Source organism: Centruroides vittatus, unplaced genomic scaffold (genome assembly GCF_030686945.1).
Source record: "Centruroides vittatus isolate TY-2023 unplaced genomic scaffold, ASM3068694v2 contig_19, whole genome shotgun sequence".
In the NCBI taxonomy this organism is placed as follows: Eukaryota; Metazoa; Arthropoda; class Arachnida; order Scorpiones; family Buthidae; genus Centruroides; species Centruroides vittatus.
The window spans coordinates 2,315,380-2,331,037 of record NW_027121169.1 but is presented as its reverse complement, the minus strand read 5'-3'; the positions used below and the strand labels follow the sequence as shown (position 1 = coordinate 2,331,037).

The 15,658-nt window shown below is 25.6% G+C and overlaps 1 protein-coding gene across 2 annotated transcripts in view; it reads right to left on the bottom strand.

Annotated features, from left to right (window-relative positions):
- The window catches only part of LOC136970129 (repetitive organellar protein-like), a 46,743-nt gene that overhangs the window by 14,786 nt on the left and 16,299 nt on the right, over positions 1-15,658 (bottom strand). For both annotated transcript variants that reach the window (XM_067264519.1, XM_067264521.1), the window contains exon 2: positions 10,908-12,316. In XM_067264519.1, coding sequence (XP_067120620.1) covers positions 10,908-12,219 — 1,312 coding nt within the window. In that variant the 5' untranslated portion in view covers positions 12,220-12,316. The remainder of the gene's footprint in view (positions 1-10,907; positions 12,317-15,658) is intronic.

Genomic DNA, 15,658 nt, shown 5'->3' with positions numbered 1-15,658 from the left:
AAAAGTTATATATACATAAGGACATAGCTGAATTAAAAAAGAAATTTCTTTTAGCGGGCTACCCGCAACGACTATTAAATAAATGGGAAATTAAATTAAATACTCCAAAAATACCACATAACAATGAACAAGCAAATAATACGAAGTATACTGCTTTCCCATATATCAAAGGCTTATACGAAGAAATTAACAAAAAAATCAAAAAACTAGACTTTAAACTTGCACCGTCATACCAAAAACTGTCTAACAGATTAAAACACCTCAACCCATTGAAAAACCAACAAGCAATAACTGAAGCTAAAAACGTAGTATATAAGATCCCTTGTACTTGTAATAATAATAAGCACTATATAGGAGAAACAAAAAGAAAACTGGGAGTCAGATTAAAAGAACATATAGCCGACTTAAAATATCATAGAATAAATTCCGTTTTTCATGACCATTGTACTCTAAACGGTTGCAAAATAGATAAAGATAATGTAGAAATCCTTCATAAAGAAAAAGAAACATATAAAAGAAAGTTTAAAGAAAGCATTGAAATTATAAAAAGCAAGGAATGTATAAATAAAAACTTTAGTATAAAAATAAACGAAAATTGGCTCAGCATATTATAAATTGGAACTAAGTAAATTATTTCTATATAAACTAAAAAGTAAATTATTATTTTTATGTAAAATAATAAAATAAAAATTAATGCCTATAAACAGAAGATTGCCACGAGGTGGCCCATCTACCACATCACTATGTAAATGAATAGTCATACGCAACAAAACCAATAAGAATTCGTTTGTACAACAGAATCTCTGGCCTCGATGAGAAAAGATCGACTAGATGATAAAAATTAATTAATGTACAGAGAGGTTTTAAAACAATTTTATGTTTGCAAAATCTGTGAATTAAAGTTGGCTGAAGAGGGGCGTCAACAGCCCGAAACGTGTACAAAACTTAATACACGTATCAACTGAAGAAAACTTAGTGATGGAATTTGCCATGTGTCCGAGAAAATACACCATATAGTTTGTGTTCAAGTTGCAGAATAAGCACCGGCACGGTTTCATAAACACTACTAACCAGATAAGTTGTTTATATAATACAAAAAGTATATAAAACAAACGTTGGATATTTATTTTTTAAGATGAATCCTGGTTGTGTGTCGTTGGCGTACCACATTCGCCACACGTGCCAACGGTCGTCGTCCTTGTTGTATAGTTTATATACCGGGCTTAGTGGTGCACTCACGATTTAATTTTGGGAAGCCGAGTTTAACGGATAATTTTTTAGTGTTTGATTTCCTTTTTCTTTGGAAGGTGCCAAGGCCCCGTGGCCCACTTTAGGTACGCCATTGATGGAGCAGCATCCAAAAGAAAAAAAAATGCTTCTATGGTCAGTGGAGTAACTACATATGAGTGAGCTCCTGTGCAACATTTCCAAACCGGTCGCTCTATTGGGTTTTCTTTAATTTTTCGTGACACAACCTAATATACATAAAATTTAATAATAAGCAATTTATTCGTTTTAAAAATGATCGCATAAATTTTTCTGGACTTAGTTACATCATATATATTCACTGCCTTCATAAGTCCAGTTTCGTCGCTTCTGAATTTTCGGTAGAAAGTAATACTAAGTTACTTAACTTCTTTTTGTCCATTGAACTCGTCAAACGGTTTCTTTTTTTATAATTTAGGCAGTTGCGCCTAATGGGAGAGAGTCCAAGCGCCCGTAGTTGCTTTGGCCTCCAATGCAATTGCACAGATTGCATAAATAATAATTACGCCACTGTGTATGTCATGTACGGAGAGCTGTCTTTAAGAAAGAAGTTTTTAGAGTTTATGCATAAAACTGCATCCAAAAAAGCTGACTTTAAGCTATATGTAGAACTACTTCAAAGAAAATAGAAAATTGATTCTATAATTCATTAGCTGCTTCCAAAACAAGGGCAACCAGTAACTGAGTGGATAAAACCACTGAACATTGGTGATTGGTCATAGGTGCGCGCCTCCTCAACGGGCTGACCATGTTCAGTTTTCTAGGTTTTTTTCACATTAGTAACACCTAAATAGGGGCCAGCTTCACATAGAAAGTCCTACCCCTCAACAGATCGCCCACGTGTCTCTTTGCAGTATAAAAACAAACCAAAACAAGAAGTTTATACAGCTTACAGATAAAAATATTGCTAAAACAGGATATTCTACAGCTTATATAAAATTTCATCGAAAAAAGGTTTTATACAAAATGTTGCCTCAGACATTGATGCTATGATAAAGCTAGTTATATAGCTTCTCAGTAGACAAGTATGAAAATAAATATAGGCCTATAGAAGTTTTAAAAGCTCAATAATGTTTGAACATATTTACTTTTTTCATAAAGAAATGATATGATACGTTATTTTGTAAAGTTTAAGGCTATTATTCCACCCATTCATTAATTTTCAAGAGTTCGAGTAAATCTGAAATAAATTTATTAACCACTTAATAGGAAACTTTTTTCTTTTTAATTTAAAAATATTAAGCCACGAATAAATTTAGAACGTAAAAATTAAAGGAAAAGTTTTATTATATGAATTTAATAACAATTTTAGAAACAGGAAATGCGAGAAATAATTTGAAATTTATGATAGCGTGACAAACAGACATTAAAAAAAGAAAAAAAAACAGACTTTAAATATTTTAATACGAAACATTATGAAAGAAAGATTAAATTATTATGTAAAAATATTTACGTATGTTGTTTTGTGTTATTTTACAAGTTTATAAACTAAAAAATTTTATATATAGGTATAAACTACTCAAGACTATATATTATCAATAGATAAATCATGTGGCATTTTTAAAAAAAGAATTTAGTCTCTAAAAGTACAATTTAACATTATTATTTTGTGTTAAATAAATTACTTTTTTAAGTAGAAAAATCTATTTAGTTTTCTAATAAAACGATATCAATTTTATAACGAGAAGATAATTGAATTTTGATTAATTAAATATGAATTCCAACGAGAAATTTTTAACGAAAAAATCGATTCTTTCAACATTTTATCTCCTACGAATATTTAGCATAATAACTTATCGAAATTTAATATTCGTTTGCATTAAAATTGAATTTCAGGATGTTGGAAGATTAATATTAATAACATGAATGCATCTAAGTTGTAAGAAGGATTTACTAAGAGATAGAAGCTAGACATATTAAAGTTAAAAAGAGTATTAAAAAAAATTAGCATTTTATATAATATCTAGTTGATATTTTAAAAATATTTTTGATGATAAACAATTTTAAATACATAGAAGTTAACCTCATTCTTCTATAGTTTATGTAGTTGTTAACCTTGTTGAATGTTTAGAAATTCTCTACTAAATTAATTAATTTAAATTCTAATTGCGTTTATGGAAATTTTCTAACGTTAGATTTTTTAGGATAGTAATTAAATAAGAATTACGAATGATTTTTTTAATAACATATTACAGTAGTCTTATTTAGTTAATCAATGGTTAATTTGTATATTTTTGGCGTCGATAACTTTCAAAAGTAAACAAACATTTGGGGGGATAATTTATGTAAAGATCAATAATTATCTGAGGAAGTTAAATGAGTGACTTTTGTTAGTTTAATAATAAAAGTCTTCCTCATACATTTTAATATAAATTATTCTCTAGGAAAATCTACACAAGATTTTGTTACAAGTTATTCTCTTATAAAACCTCCTTAGCATTTGGCTATAAATTATTTTTTTTAAAACCCCTCTCAAATTTTGCTACAAATTATTCTTCTAGAAAATACATTTTGCTCCTTACATTTTGCTACAAATTATTCTTTCAAGAAACCTCCATTTTATTTATTTAGTTTTTGAGATACATAAACAATTTTTTTCCAGAAAAGGCATAATTCTTAATTTAATCTGTCCATTGAAATATATTCTTAGATTACAAAAGCATAATTCTTAATAAAACTTGTTTGAAGTTCAGTAGAAGACGAGTTTAATCTATAGATAACTCTATTTTTTTATATTATTTTCTCAGATAACTTTTTTTTTTGTATTTTTGAATCTAGACTAAAATACAATCTCGGTAACTATAAATAAATAAAATTATATTTTAAAATGCAAGTAAAATAACTCAATTTTTCCATGTTTTTAAAAATACTTTTTACGATATGAATTTTTTTAAAATGCATAATTATGTCACTATAAATATATATAATTAATTATCCAAAGTTAAATTATTAATATATAATAATTGATAATTCTTAAATAATTATTAATTTATATGAGTACTTAAATAAACAAATGCATATGTAATTCATTATTGTTAATGATGTTTAATTAAATAAATCATTAATTAAATATAATAATTTTATGAGATGAATAGAGAATTAGATTAAATAATAATTCTTATAACGTAAACGAGTTTAGAAACCGAATAAATTTATCCAAAACATGCAAACTATGAGGTTTTTTTTAAAGAATAATTGATGCTAGACGTGCACTTTAATTAATTTTTCTGAGGAAACAAATATATTTTTATTTATTCTACTGAAATGTTTGTTTACATTATAAAATATCTCATAGGATAAAAATTTGTCAAATATTTTTACTTGATTCACTTTATTGAAGTTCTTACGTTTATAATTGAAAACTTTGGGACAAGAACATGTTAATTAAGTTTCTTTGTTGAACATTCTTAAATTTCTATAAACATAGAGGTGATATTATTTCCAAAATCAGCCCATCATTAATCGAACAGATAAAACTACTGAACACTTGTCCAAGGTTCGTGCCTGACAAACGAACTGATGTTTTCCGGGTTTTCTCCACGTGTATAACACCTAAATACAGGCTAGTTAACCACAGTATTTCTCCCGGAAGGCACACCCTACTTGACAGATTGCTCATATGTTGGGTTGCCCTATCTCATCAATCCAATTTAATTTCCAGATTCATAACCCATAACTTATCATAGACAGGCCTACTAACCTCCAATATCATTAGTCATCTGTGATTCATCCTAAAATATAGAGAAAATTTGAAAATTTAGGGTGATTTTTCCAGGAACTTGAAAACTGCTTTTGCTCCAATGTTTTTCAATTATAAACAGGACAAACTTATATTTATATTAAAAAAATTGAGAGCTTATTATTACTGTATTTTATTACTGCAAAACAATTTTTAAAATGATTGGTTTTTTTTTTAATTTAAAATTTTACAACTCTAGTCGACAAACGTTGTCCTCTGTGAAATTTCTAAGATATAAAGCATAGAGAATTACTTTAGCGAAGACACGCCTATTTATTTAAATATAACCAATTATTGATAAAATGTATCTAATCAATTTCGTTTAAATTCATTCGGGAGTTTTAACTTAAGTGTATGACTAAGTTTATAAGTATTTGTTTATGTTTATAAGTATTTTTAAGATTTAAAATGAATAATTTTATTTTTATAACAGCTTAGTTTAAATTTATATCATAGAAAATATAACAGACAATATCTTATTCTAAAATTTTTTTATAGGAAATTGTGTGCTGAGAAATGTAAAGTTTTGGTGACGTGACAACGTATTTGGTCTAACGGCGCAATACTACAAATAAAAGTCATTTATCAGGTTGTAACGGTCACAGAACATGACGTTATGACTATATACACGTGGCAAAGTTTATTTTCTGTGTGCTCCATTGTTAATTCTATTATATATATATATATATATATATATATATATTTTTTTTTTTAAATTATTTTTAACATCAGTAAATATTTTTGAAATAATTTCGAGTGATAATAAAAATGCGTCACCATTTTCAAATTTTTTCTATGACCTCTATTCTTCAACATAGTCAAAACATTGCGCTGTTGACAGTCTACATGTAAATCCATCCGGATCTACAAGTAGACTGTCAACTATCCAAATGTATTCATCCTCGTTTAAATTGTGACACTTTATTATGATTTATGACTTCAAGTTTTTATCAAATAAGTATAAAATAAATTTTTCTCTGATAAGTTTGATAAGTAAATCAAGATAATATAAACACATATTTTTCATAATTAAGACTCCACAAGAAAAATTTACCTCCACATTGTTTCACTTAATAGAATAACGTGGAGCTCAAGAACAAAGTGAACCTAGAATCAACATCATTTTTATGTCAGCACATAGTATTTTTCTCTGTAATATATGTGCTTCTAAAGTTCTACTCTGCTGTAGATCAAATTAGCAAATTCAACGACGTGTTTACACTAAATTAAGGAAAATATACTAACAGAACGACCTTACCTCTGTTGGATTTCTTAGATTTTACACAGTAGATAGAGGGGGAAAATAATTTTACCTGAAACATAATTTTACCTATTAAGGTGGCATTTTCCTACTATATTAATAAATTCTGCTTAAATTTTATGTTATAACCAGTATTTCGGAATAAAATTGGTTTTATATATATGTGCTTTGGGCAATATACAGATGAATGTTATAAAATTGTTTTTAGAAAAAAATAATTTATTAGTTAAAATATGAAATAACTTCATAAAATTAAAAAATAGCATTAAAATACTATTTATGTATTTTTTTAGAAATATTTGATCGATACTTTCCTCGCTTCCTTCTCAATATTGATTTCCTGGATTCTTTTCTAATGACTTATAAAGTATAATAAATTATCAAATTAATTACAATATTATCTTTTGAATGATTTCGTGTGACTATTTTTATTTAAATCATCAAAATCAAATTATTCCTTCCCATTTAGAAGCGAATAAAAATCAAATTATAAGAACTAAATTTACATTTACATTTTTGTTCGCATTAAATCCTACTTATGGTTTGTCTGTTGCAAAGTCTTAAATCTATGTAATTAATTAATATTTTTTTTTACATATTTTACAGCCATTTTCTTGAAGAAATCAAATTGTTTTGCCTTTTTCTTAAATATTCTTTAATTTATTTTTACTTAAAAAAAGCTTTATTAGTAATTATTTATAATCAAATTAGTAATTCTAAAAATTATATTTTCAGAAATAACCGAGTTAAAAATCACTAAAGAATTTTAATTGTGATCCATCAATTCAAATCAAAACAATTCAAATCAATACAATAAAGTGTTATTTGAATTGAATTGAATTGTGATCCATCTCTGTGTTAAATTTCTCGAAGTCGGATAGAAGAGAGTAATTTTTAACTCGTTTATTTCTGAAAATATAATTTTTAGAATTATTAATTTAATTTATTCAATAACCGATCCCTTTGTTTTTAATTTTTAATTTTATATTTATAATCATTTTTACTTCTTAACTATTTATTCTTCACTGTATGAAATTTAAAAATTATGTATTATATTATATACATGTATACTTTAGTATTATATATTTATATACATTAGCTATAAATAAATTCTATAAATAATAATTGATTTTTATATAATTTTTTCATACTAACTTCTTAAAATAAAAAAAACAATCTAATAATTATATAAAATAAATTCGCGAAGATTTGAAAGAAATTCAATTTAAAATTTGATTTTCTTAGCTTTAATTGGTTAATTCGTTAACCAATCACTTTCAAGAAAATCTCAAACTTTTCAGTAATTTCATCTCATTTATTTTGTAGTGGACTATTTATACTTATATCGAATTATTTAAATATAATTTAATATTTTCTGCGTCTTTAAAGGTTTATTTTTATTTAATTTTCATTTTATTATCTTACATTCAAGATAAACTATATCTTAAAATATTACCTAAGTGTAATATCATAGTTTAAATGTTATTCGTATTATTATATTCGTAAATAATTCTATTAAAATATAATAAATAATTTATAATATTGAGATATTCTCATATTATAATTGATATGTCTGGCTGTGTATATCAACCCTTCAAAATCTAGTAAAATTAATAAGAATTTTTAAAAATAATTCTCGATATTTTGCTTTATATTATTTTCTTAAAATTTATTTTGTAAATATATATCTTCTCTTATAAATTGTTTAAATATAAAACTCGTTTATCAACCTCAACGTCGTCGTATCTCACTTTCATTTTGTTTACATATGATACGTTATCTGTTCCACTTTCACTTTTGTACCTCATTAAAACTTAATTAAGTGTATATATTAAAAAAATATTATATAAATGTATTAAATGAGTTTTTTATGGAATTTATTAATTATAAATGGGTAAGAATTAAAAGAAAAGTTTTTATGAATAAAAGGCTAATTATAGAAAATGAATTCTCAGAAATTCGATTTAAAACTTTACTTTCTTAACGTTAAAAAAAAATCAAAATTTTGAATGAATCTTCGCCTATTTTAATTCGTTAACCAATCATTTTCAAGAAAATTTCAAATCTTTCAGTAATTTTTTCTTATATATTTTGCAGTGGTCTATTTATACTTATCTAATTATTTAAATTTAATTTATGTTAATCTCATAATTGTCTTGCCCCCTGTACATCATACATTTCCTGTTAGAATAGAGTCATGCCGATCATCTAACTCCTTTCAGGAAAAATTTTTGAATTGAATTCATGTGACTTCCGGTTTGCATCAGAGGGTTTTATATAGTTAATTGGGGCTTTCTGCCCCTAAGGTTTCCATATTTATTCTCGAGATCTCTATTCTCGAGCTTAAGGAAAGACAGACAACAGGCGGATGAGAGGAGATTTGTCTACAATTTTTCAAATTGCACCCCAATTAAAATTAATTATAAATGTAACAACAATTAATTTTATATATTTATTTTAACTAATTAATAACCAATATTTACTTTATAGAGATGAATAATGATATAAATTTAAATGGTTACAAGTAATTTAAATATAGCAAAAACATATTTTAAAAAAATTACATTGGATGATGCAAAAAGTGATTTTGCAATAATTTAAGTAGGATATATTGAATTTCTAGACGATCAATAAGCTATTTTCTAGATAGATCAATACTTATCTATATTGCAGGGTATCAACTTAACAGTATCGATTTATATGAGGGTGTGTGTATATATACATGTTTATCTTTAAATTTTTGTCATGTAATCACCTTATAAAATTAATTTTTATGCTTTTTTATAAAGTAAATAACTAATTAGTTAAATTATAATTTATTTTCCTTATCATTTATAGTAATAAAAGTATAGAAAAGTGATTATCTTGACATCAACTGATACCCGAAATTACATCAGAGAATTGGGAATAATTCTGTTTATATTTTGAATTATTATAATTTTAAGTAATTAAATTTATTATTAAAATATTCTTATAAATAATAAAATAAATATACACATAATAATAAAATAAATATTCACCATGAAAGAGAGTGAAAGATCATTCGATTTTAGTGGTTTTAAAGAATGATTTTACAAGTCATTGATGGTTAATTTGATATTTTTATATCGAGTACGATTAAATAAAATTATTTAAATGATGAATAGAGTGAAAGTTTTTAGAAAATTAACTTTATGAATTTTGTTTTAGTACTTAAACTGCAAAGATAATTTGATTATTATTAAGTAAAATAAATCAAAACTGAGTTGAAAATATAATTTACTTTTATAAAAATAGATTATATAAAGCTTAAAAATTCAAAAACATCTTAAATTTAATCAAAAATAAGCAAAAACTGGATGAAAGAATGATATAAGTTGGACGAATTTGAAGATATTTTCTCAATTTATCAATTTTTGATGACAAATTTTATATTTTTATATAACGTACAACTAAATAAGGTTATTTAAATGATAGAAAAATTGTGTATTTTAAGAATATTTAATTTATTTTCAAATTTTCCTTTAAGTAAAATCAAAGAATCTGCATGTTGCTACATATCAGTTTTCTTACTACTCAAATTATGAGCATCATTTAATGATAATCAAGTAAAAATATATGGCATTTGAGTCGAAAACATAAAAATACCATCAAATTTTTATAAATTATATAGTTTATTCCAGCTTATAAATTAACTATAAAATCCAAAACCACTAAAATTTAATCAATAAATGGTAAAATTGGCGACAGAAATGTTTTGATTGGAAGAATTTGAATACCTTTTCCACAAGAAAAGAGTAATTTTAATTATTAAAAAACAAAAATTAAACCATTTGAAATTATTGTCGATTGTTTATTTAGAAAAATACAAATTTATATATAAATTTTTAAAATGTTTACGACTCAATGATAAAATGATAAGCGTAAATTAAAATAATTTTAAAATTATGTTAAAATAAATTATGATGTGACGCAAATGAAGAGAAAAACATACATTCAAAAAGCGTAGAATCATTGCTTTAGGATAAAATTCGGTTACAAAATAATTTGTATACGATATAATTTGTATGAAAGTTGCAAATTCAATAACAAGAAACTTTAATTTTTAAATAGTTAAAATGTCACTTAATATAATTAAATTTAAATCCAATTTATAGTATATGAAATAGCATTGAATTAATAAATTAATTGGTATACTGTAAAGGATACTAAAGTACTGCAAAATTATGTAAATTACGATTTAAAAATAAAAGTAAAAAATTTAAATTTAAAAGATTTTACGTACTGTACAAATGAACCTTTTCTGTAGCCAGAATGCACGCATTTACAATGGAACATGTATATTTGGTTATTCTGTGTTTAATTCTTTACAGCTGTTCTACGCGAGAACAGTTTGTTTGATATACTGTACACGTAAAATTGTGTTTTCCTTTTTCACAGATTCATTAAAAATATCTTTAAGTATTATTTCTACTTAAAAGCCGAATGATCATGCAATTTTTCAAGGTATTACCCTTTTATAACAAATAACCTTGAAGAATTCTTTTAATAACCTTGAAGATTACAAAAATAATTTTTTGAAAGTCTACTGCTTCCCCTTTCTTGCGTGTTAAATATATTTAAAATCTCTAAATACTTAAAAATTATATTTTATATAAATACCTGGTTTAGTGTTTATAAAATTATATTCCTTTCTGTAATCTTCTTCGTCTTCTTTATCATCATCATTACTTTGATGTTTCTCGTTCCATGCATTTTCTGCTTGGGGATGGCTTTCTTTGATGCATTCTTTTTTCTCTAAATCAACTATCTTTTGATGCAAATTTGGAAGCTTGAATTTTAATGTTAGCAATGTTTTCGAATCTTTATTTTCTACTTCTTTTGGTAAAATTGGGCGGAGGTAGTTTCTATTCCTCCAATAAGACGGAGCCAATTTAAGAATTTCCTTAAAAAGTTTGGAGTGTTTCCTCTTTCTGTTTTTTACGTACAAGTAATGGCATTTATCATTATCTGTTTTTACTTTATTCGATTTAATATTTCTGGAAACCGGATTTTTCAAGGATAGGTTCTTCCGTATTTGATTCTTTCTCTTTTTTCTTGTCTTATTGTTCGTCTCTCTATTTTTACTTTTACGTAGTGAATTTTCTGATTTTCTCGGCTTCTTATTTTTGTCGTTTTTTGAAGGTTCTTCGGGATCTGTTTGTAATTTATCGCCCAGAAGGTTATCCCATTCTTTATCTTGATCAATTTCAGTGGTGCAGTTTCCTCCAGAGTAATTTCCATCTGTATCAGTAACAATACGGTCTTCGTCTATTGCTTCTTCTTCGTTTTCTTCTTCAATTGTAATAGACTCGTCAACTCGAGAGCTGATATCATTATTATAAACAGGTTTATATTTCTCATTAATTTCGAATAGATCGTTTTCCATTTCTGCTAATTCATCACAACTTGGCATGATTTCAGTTTCTGCATCAGAGGAAAAATTTTCGAAAATATCTGATGCGTTACCTCTAATATCACTGATGATGAAATTGAATTCATTGTCTGAATCTTTTGCTATTGTTTTATCTTTAGTATTGATACTTTCTTCCTTCTCACTAATCATAAGTTCATAATCGATCCATCTATACTTTCCTATATTCTTATCGTATATCCATACTGCATTAATGTTTGGACAATCTTCGATTTTGTTGAGTACCACACGAAGATCCTTTTCTAAACATTCCTTAATTAATTTCTTCTTGTATTTGGTTGGTAATTTTTCCGTCCATTTACTTCTTTTCGTCATTAGTTTAACGGTTTTATCTTGAATTTTCCAAGTGAATTCTCGACTATTCGTTGTATTTTTCTTGGTGAGACGAATGGCTTTGGTCGTATTTGCACGTTTAAATTTTCTGCTATTTTCATTTCTACCAACTTTTATCTCCATATCATAATGTTCACGAAATATATTTTCCAGCTGTTGTAATAACATTCCAATAAATAAAGTGAGTTAGAACTTATGGCCAAACGAAATGGCCAGATGGACATATAAAATTCTTCAAGCTTAATGGCATATAAATCTTGTTAATCTGAAACAAAATTCAATAAAAAATCAAAAAGTGTCTACTCTTTATCAATGTAATAAATTAAATTTTCTTGTTAATGAAATTCGTACAAGAAATAATAATAAATATATAGAATGGACAGAAGATTAAAGACAAAAATTATATCCTTTTATTACAGTTCTATAATATAATGATGAAAGATTGGAATTTTTTATTTAAAACTTTAATTTCAATTTAATGAATAAAGTCTTTGATTTAATTTTAAAAAACGTAAAATTTAATTAAAACAATAATCTTAAGGTTAATTTAATTTTTAAATAATGATTAATCTTAATGGATATGATATCCATAAAAATACTGAAAACAAAAACCATACAGTAAATTTCAGCAAAATTTAACTCGAAAACCAAACGTTTTCGGCCTTCCTGCTAGGTTGCTTAAGGTCTTTTATACTGCGTTATACAAATTTAACATTTGGAATAATATTTAAACCTAAAAGAATATAGTTATATTTTATGATATTCTTTGGAGAAATTTTATAAAACCTAATAGGGAACAATTTAACTAAGTCTTAGTTGTAACTTCTCCATGGCTTATCAAAGAAGGCTATCCATGCAGATAATATAGGTTGACAGTCTTTAAAATTAATGCACTCTCCTTTCATAAATGCCTTAAAAATCTCTATTTTTCTAAAGCTCTGATTTGGTCCATTTGGAATTTTCGTATGGGTGATATTGTTCAATAATTCGCGAAAACACGCATACGAAAACTCTCATGAACTTTGACGCATAACACTAGGGTGAAATCTTCTCCAAACACACACAACCAACCAACTTTCATCACTACATGTGTTTGTTGACTATGATTCAATACTTAACCCAATTTATAAGGAAATTGTCAGATACGTGGGAATCAAAATCGCGTATCGTCGTAATCCAACAGTACACAAAATATTGCACAGCGATAAGGACATCTCACACCCAAAGGGAGCTTCGGAAGTTTACAGTATATCTATCATTGATGATAGATTTAAAAGAACACTAACATATATTGGTTCTACCATAAGATCTTTATACAAAAGGATAAGGGAGCATAAGTATGATATTGATGCCAAGAAACTCGACACCGCCAGGTATCAAATCTGACCTGGAGGATGAGAAAACGCTGAAACGGTCTTATAAAATGGATCAGAAATTTAGAAAATTAGACATTTTTAAAGCATCTATGAAAGTACAATGCATTAATTTTGAAGATCGCCAAATTATATCATCAGCATGAAGAACCTTTGATAAGCCATGAAGAAATCACAACTAACAAGTAAGACAGTTACATTGCTCTCTCTTAGGTTACTAATATTTAAAATTGTTTTTTATAAAATTTTTGCAAAGGGCATTATAAAATATAATAATATTCTAAATTTTGTATTTAATATATTATTCCAAAAGTTAAATTTGTATAACGCAGTGTATAATACCTGAAGCAGGCCTATCAAGAATGCCAAAAACATTTGTTTTTGAAATTATATAAATACCTGTATTACTGGAATTTAGTGCATGGTTTCTTCTTTGCATATAGTATCCTGGTTGCAGTTTTTGGTGACTCTTTAGTAACTTATAAATAATTACAAATTTCAAAAAATATCATTATTTACTCGTATTTTTAGGTATTTTACTTAATTTTTCAAAAATCATCATGAAAAAATCACAAATGAAATAACAAAGTTAGAAAATTCCACATGGAATATTTATAGATGTTTTACGTAAATTCTTATTTTCAGCTACAAGGTCGTTGTCTATATGCATATTTGCATTTCTCAAAATATATAAAATCACCGTTGTACAAACATGTAAAAGATATGAAGTGATAAGATATTCAATTATGTACAAATACTTTAAATTTCTGTAATGTTCCCTTATAATCTACCTGAAAGTCTGACGATCACGATCATTTTACTTGATACAAGAAAGTAAATGGAAACTTTGTTTTATTTATTTAATGCAGTATATTTCACACTAAAATAGAAACACGTTCATAAATTAAAGTAGAAGTAAAGTGTTTCTCGTATACAGTTTTCAATCAATATACATTTAATTATGTTAGGGCCATAACTACGTTGCATCCGCCTAAGTTTATGAGAATCGTAACATACAGAACCATTGCAGCTAAAACTTGATTTTTCCAACATTATTTAGCATCAAAAACAATCAATATATAAACTTTAATTTGTATTAATTATTAATTTTTAATTGAAATTTCTTAAATTTCGATCTTAGATGTCTTTATTCTGAAACCACAAACCAATGGAGTTTAACTTGTAGTTTACATTTTATTATTCCTGATATTTATATAAAAATATATATTTGTTTTAATTAAAAAACTTTTAAATCACCAAGTTTTAATAATACTTTTTGAAAAGGAACATGAAAATAATTTTTAATTATATACATAACAATCCTCTTATGAAGAACAATATCGCAGAAATTTCAAAGGTACCTAAGAAAACAATTAAATTACCAGAAAAAATATAGTTCAAACCTTACGAAATTTTAAAAAAGTATTGTCAACAATAGACTATAAATACATTATTATAGTATTGTTTGAATACATAACAAAATAATTATAACTAAAACATTAAGTGAGTTAAAAAAAAGGACATTGTTAAAAATTTTATCACGTTTCTTACTGTTTTTATAACAGTTTATAATTGTTTTCTTTACTTAACAGTGCAGTAGAATAATAAATGTATTGTACGAAGAAAGGAAAAATGTAAATAATTGACTTTTTGAAAAATTATTTTTCTTAAAAATAGATCTAATTAGAGCCTCTGAAGAGTCGAGAGGCCAACTCTTTATTTATTTATTAATTTTATTTTATTTTTGAGGCCGTAGTATATTACAAAAACAAAAAGGTTTTTGTTAAAATACAAGAAATGGAATGGAATTCATAAAAACTGTTTTTGAGACCTCATTGAACGTAATGCCCTGACTACCGGTGTACTAATAATGAATTTTTTAAAAAAATCGTGCTGCTTTGAACTATAACTACTTTACATTATAAGTTACATAAAAATAGCATTTTCTGAATAAAATTCAATTATAAGTTCAAATTATTTTGTGCTAGAATAAACTTTTGCTAGCAAAATTGGGCTTTTATGCAAAATTTCTAAAAAACGTTATACAGAAATGTGCTTTCCAAAATTAATACATGTACTTCTATATTAAATTATCAAAAGCCAGTTTTAGAATATAAAAATTAATGAATTTTTCTGTTTTTTAAATATAATAATCATAATAATAATAATAATTACTATAATAACTATAATAACTACTAACTAACTAATAACTAATAACTATAATAACTATAATA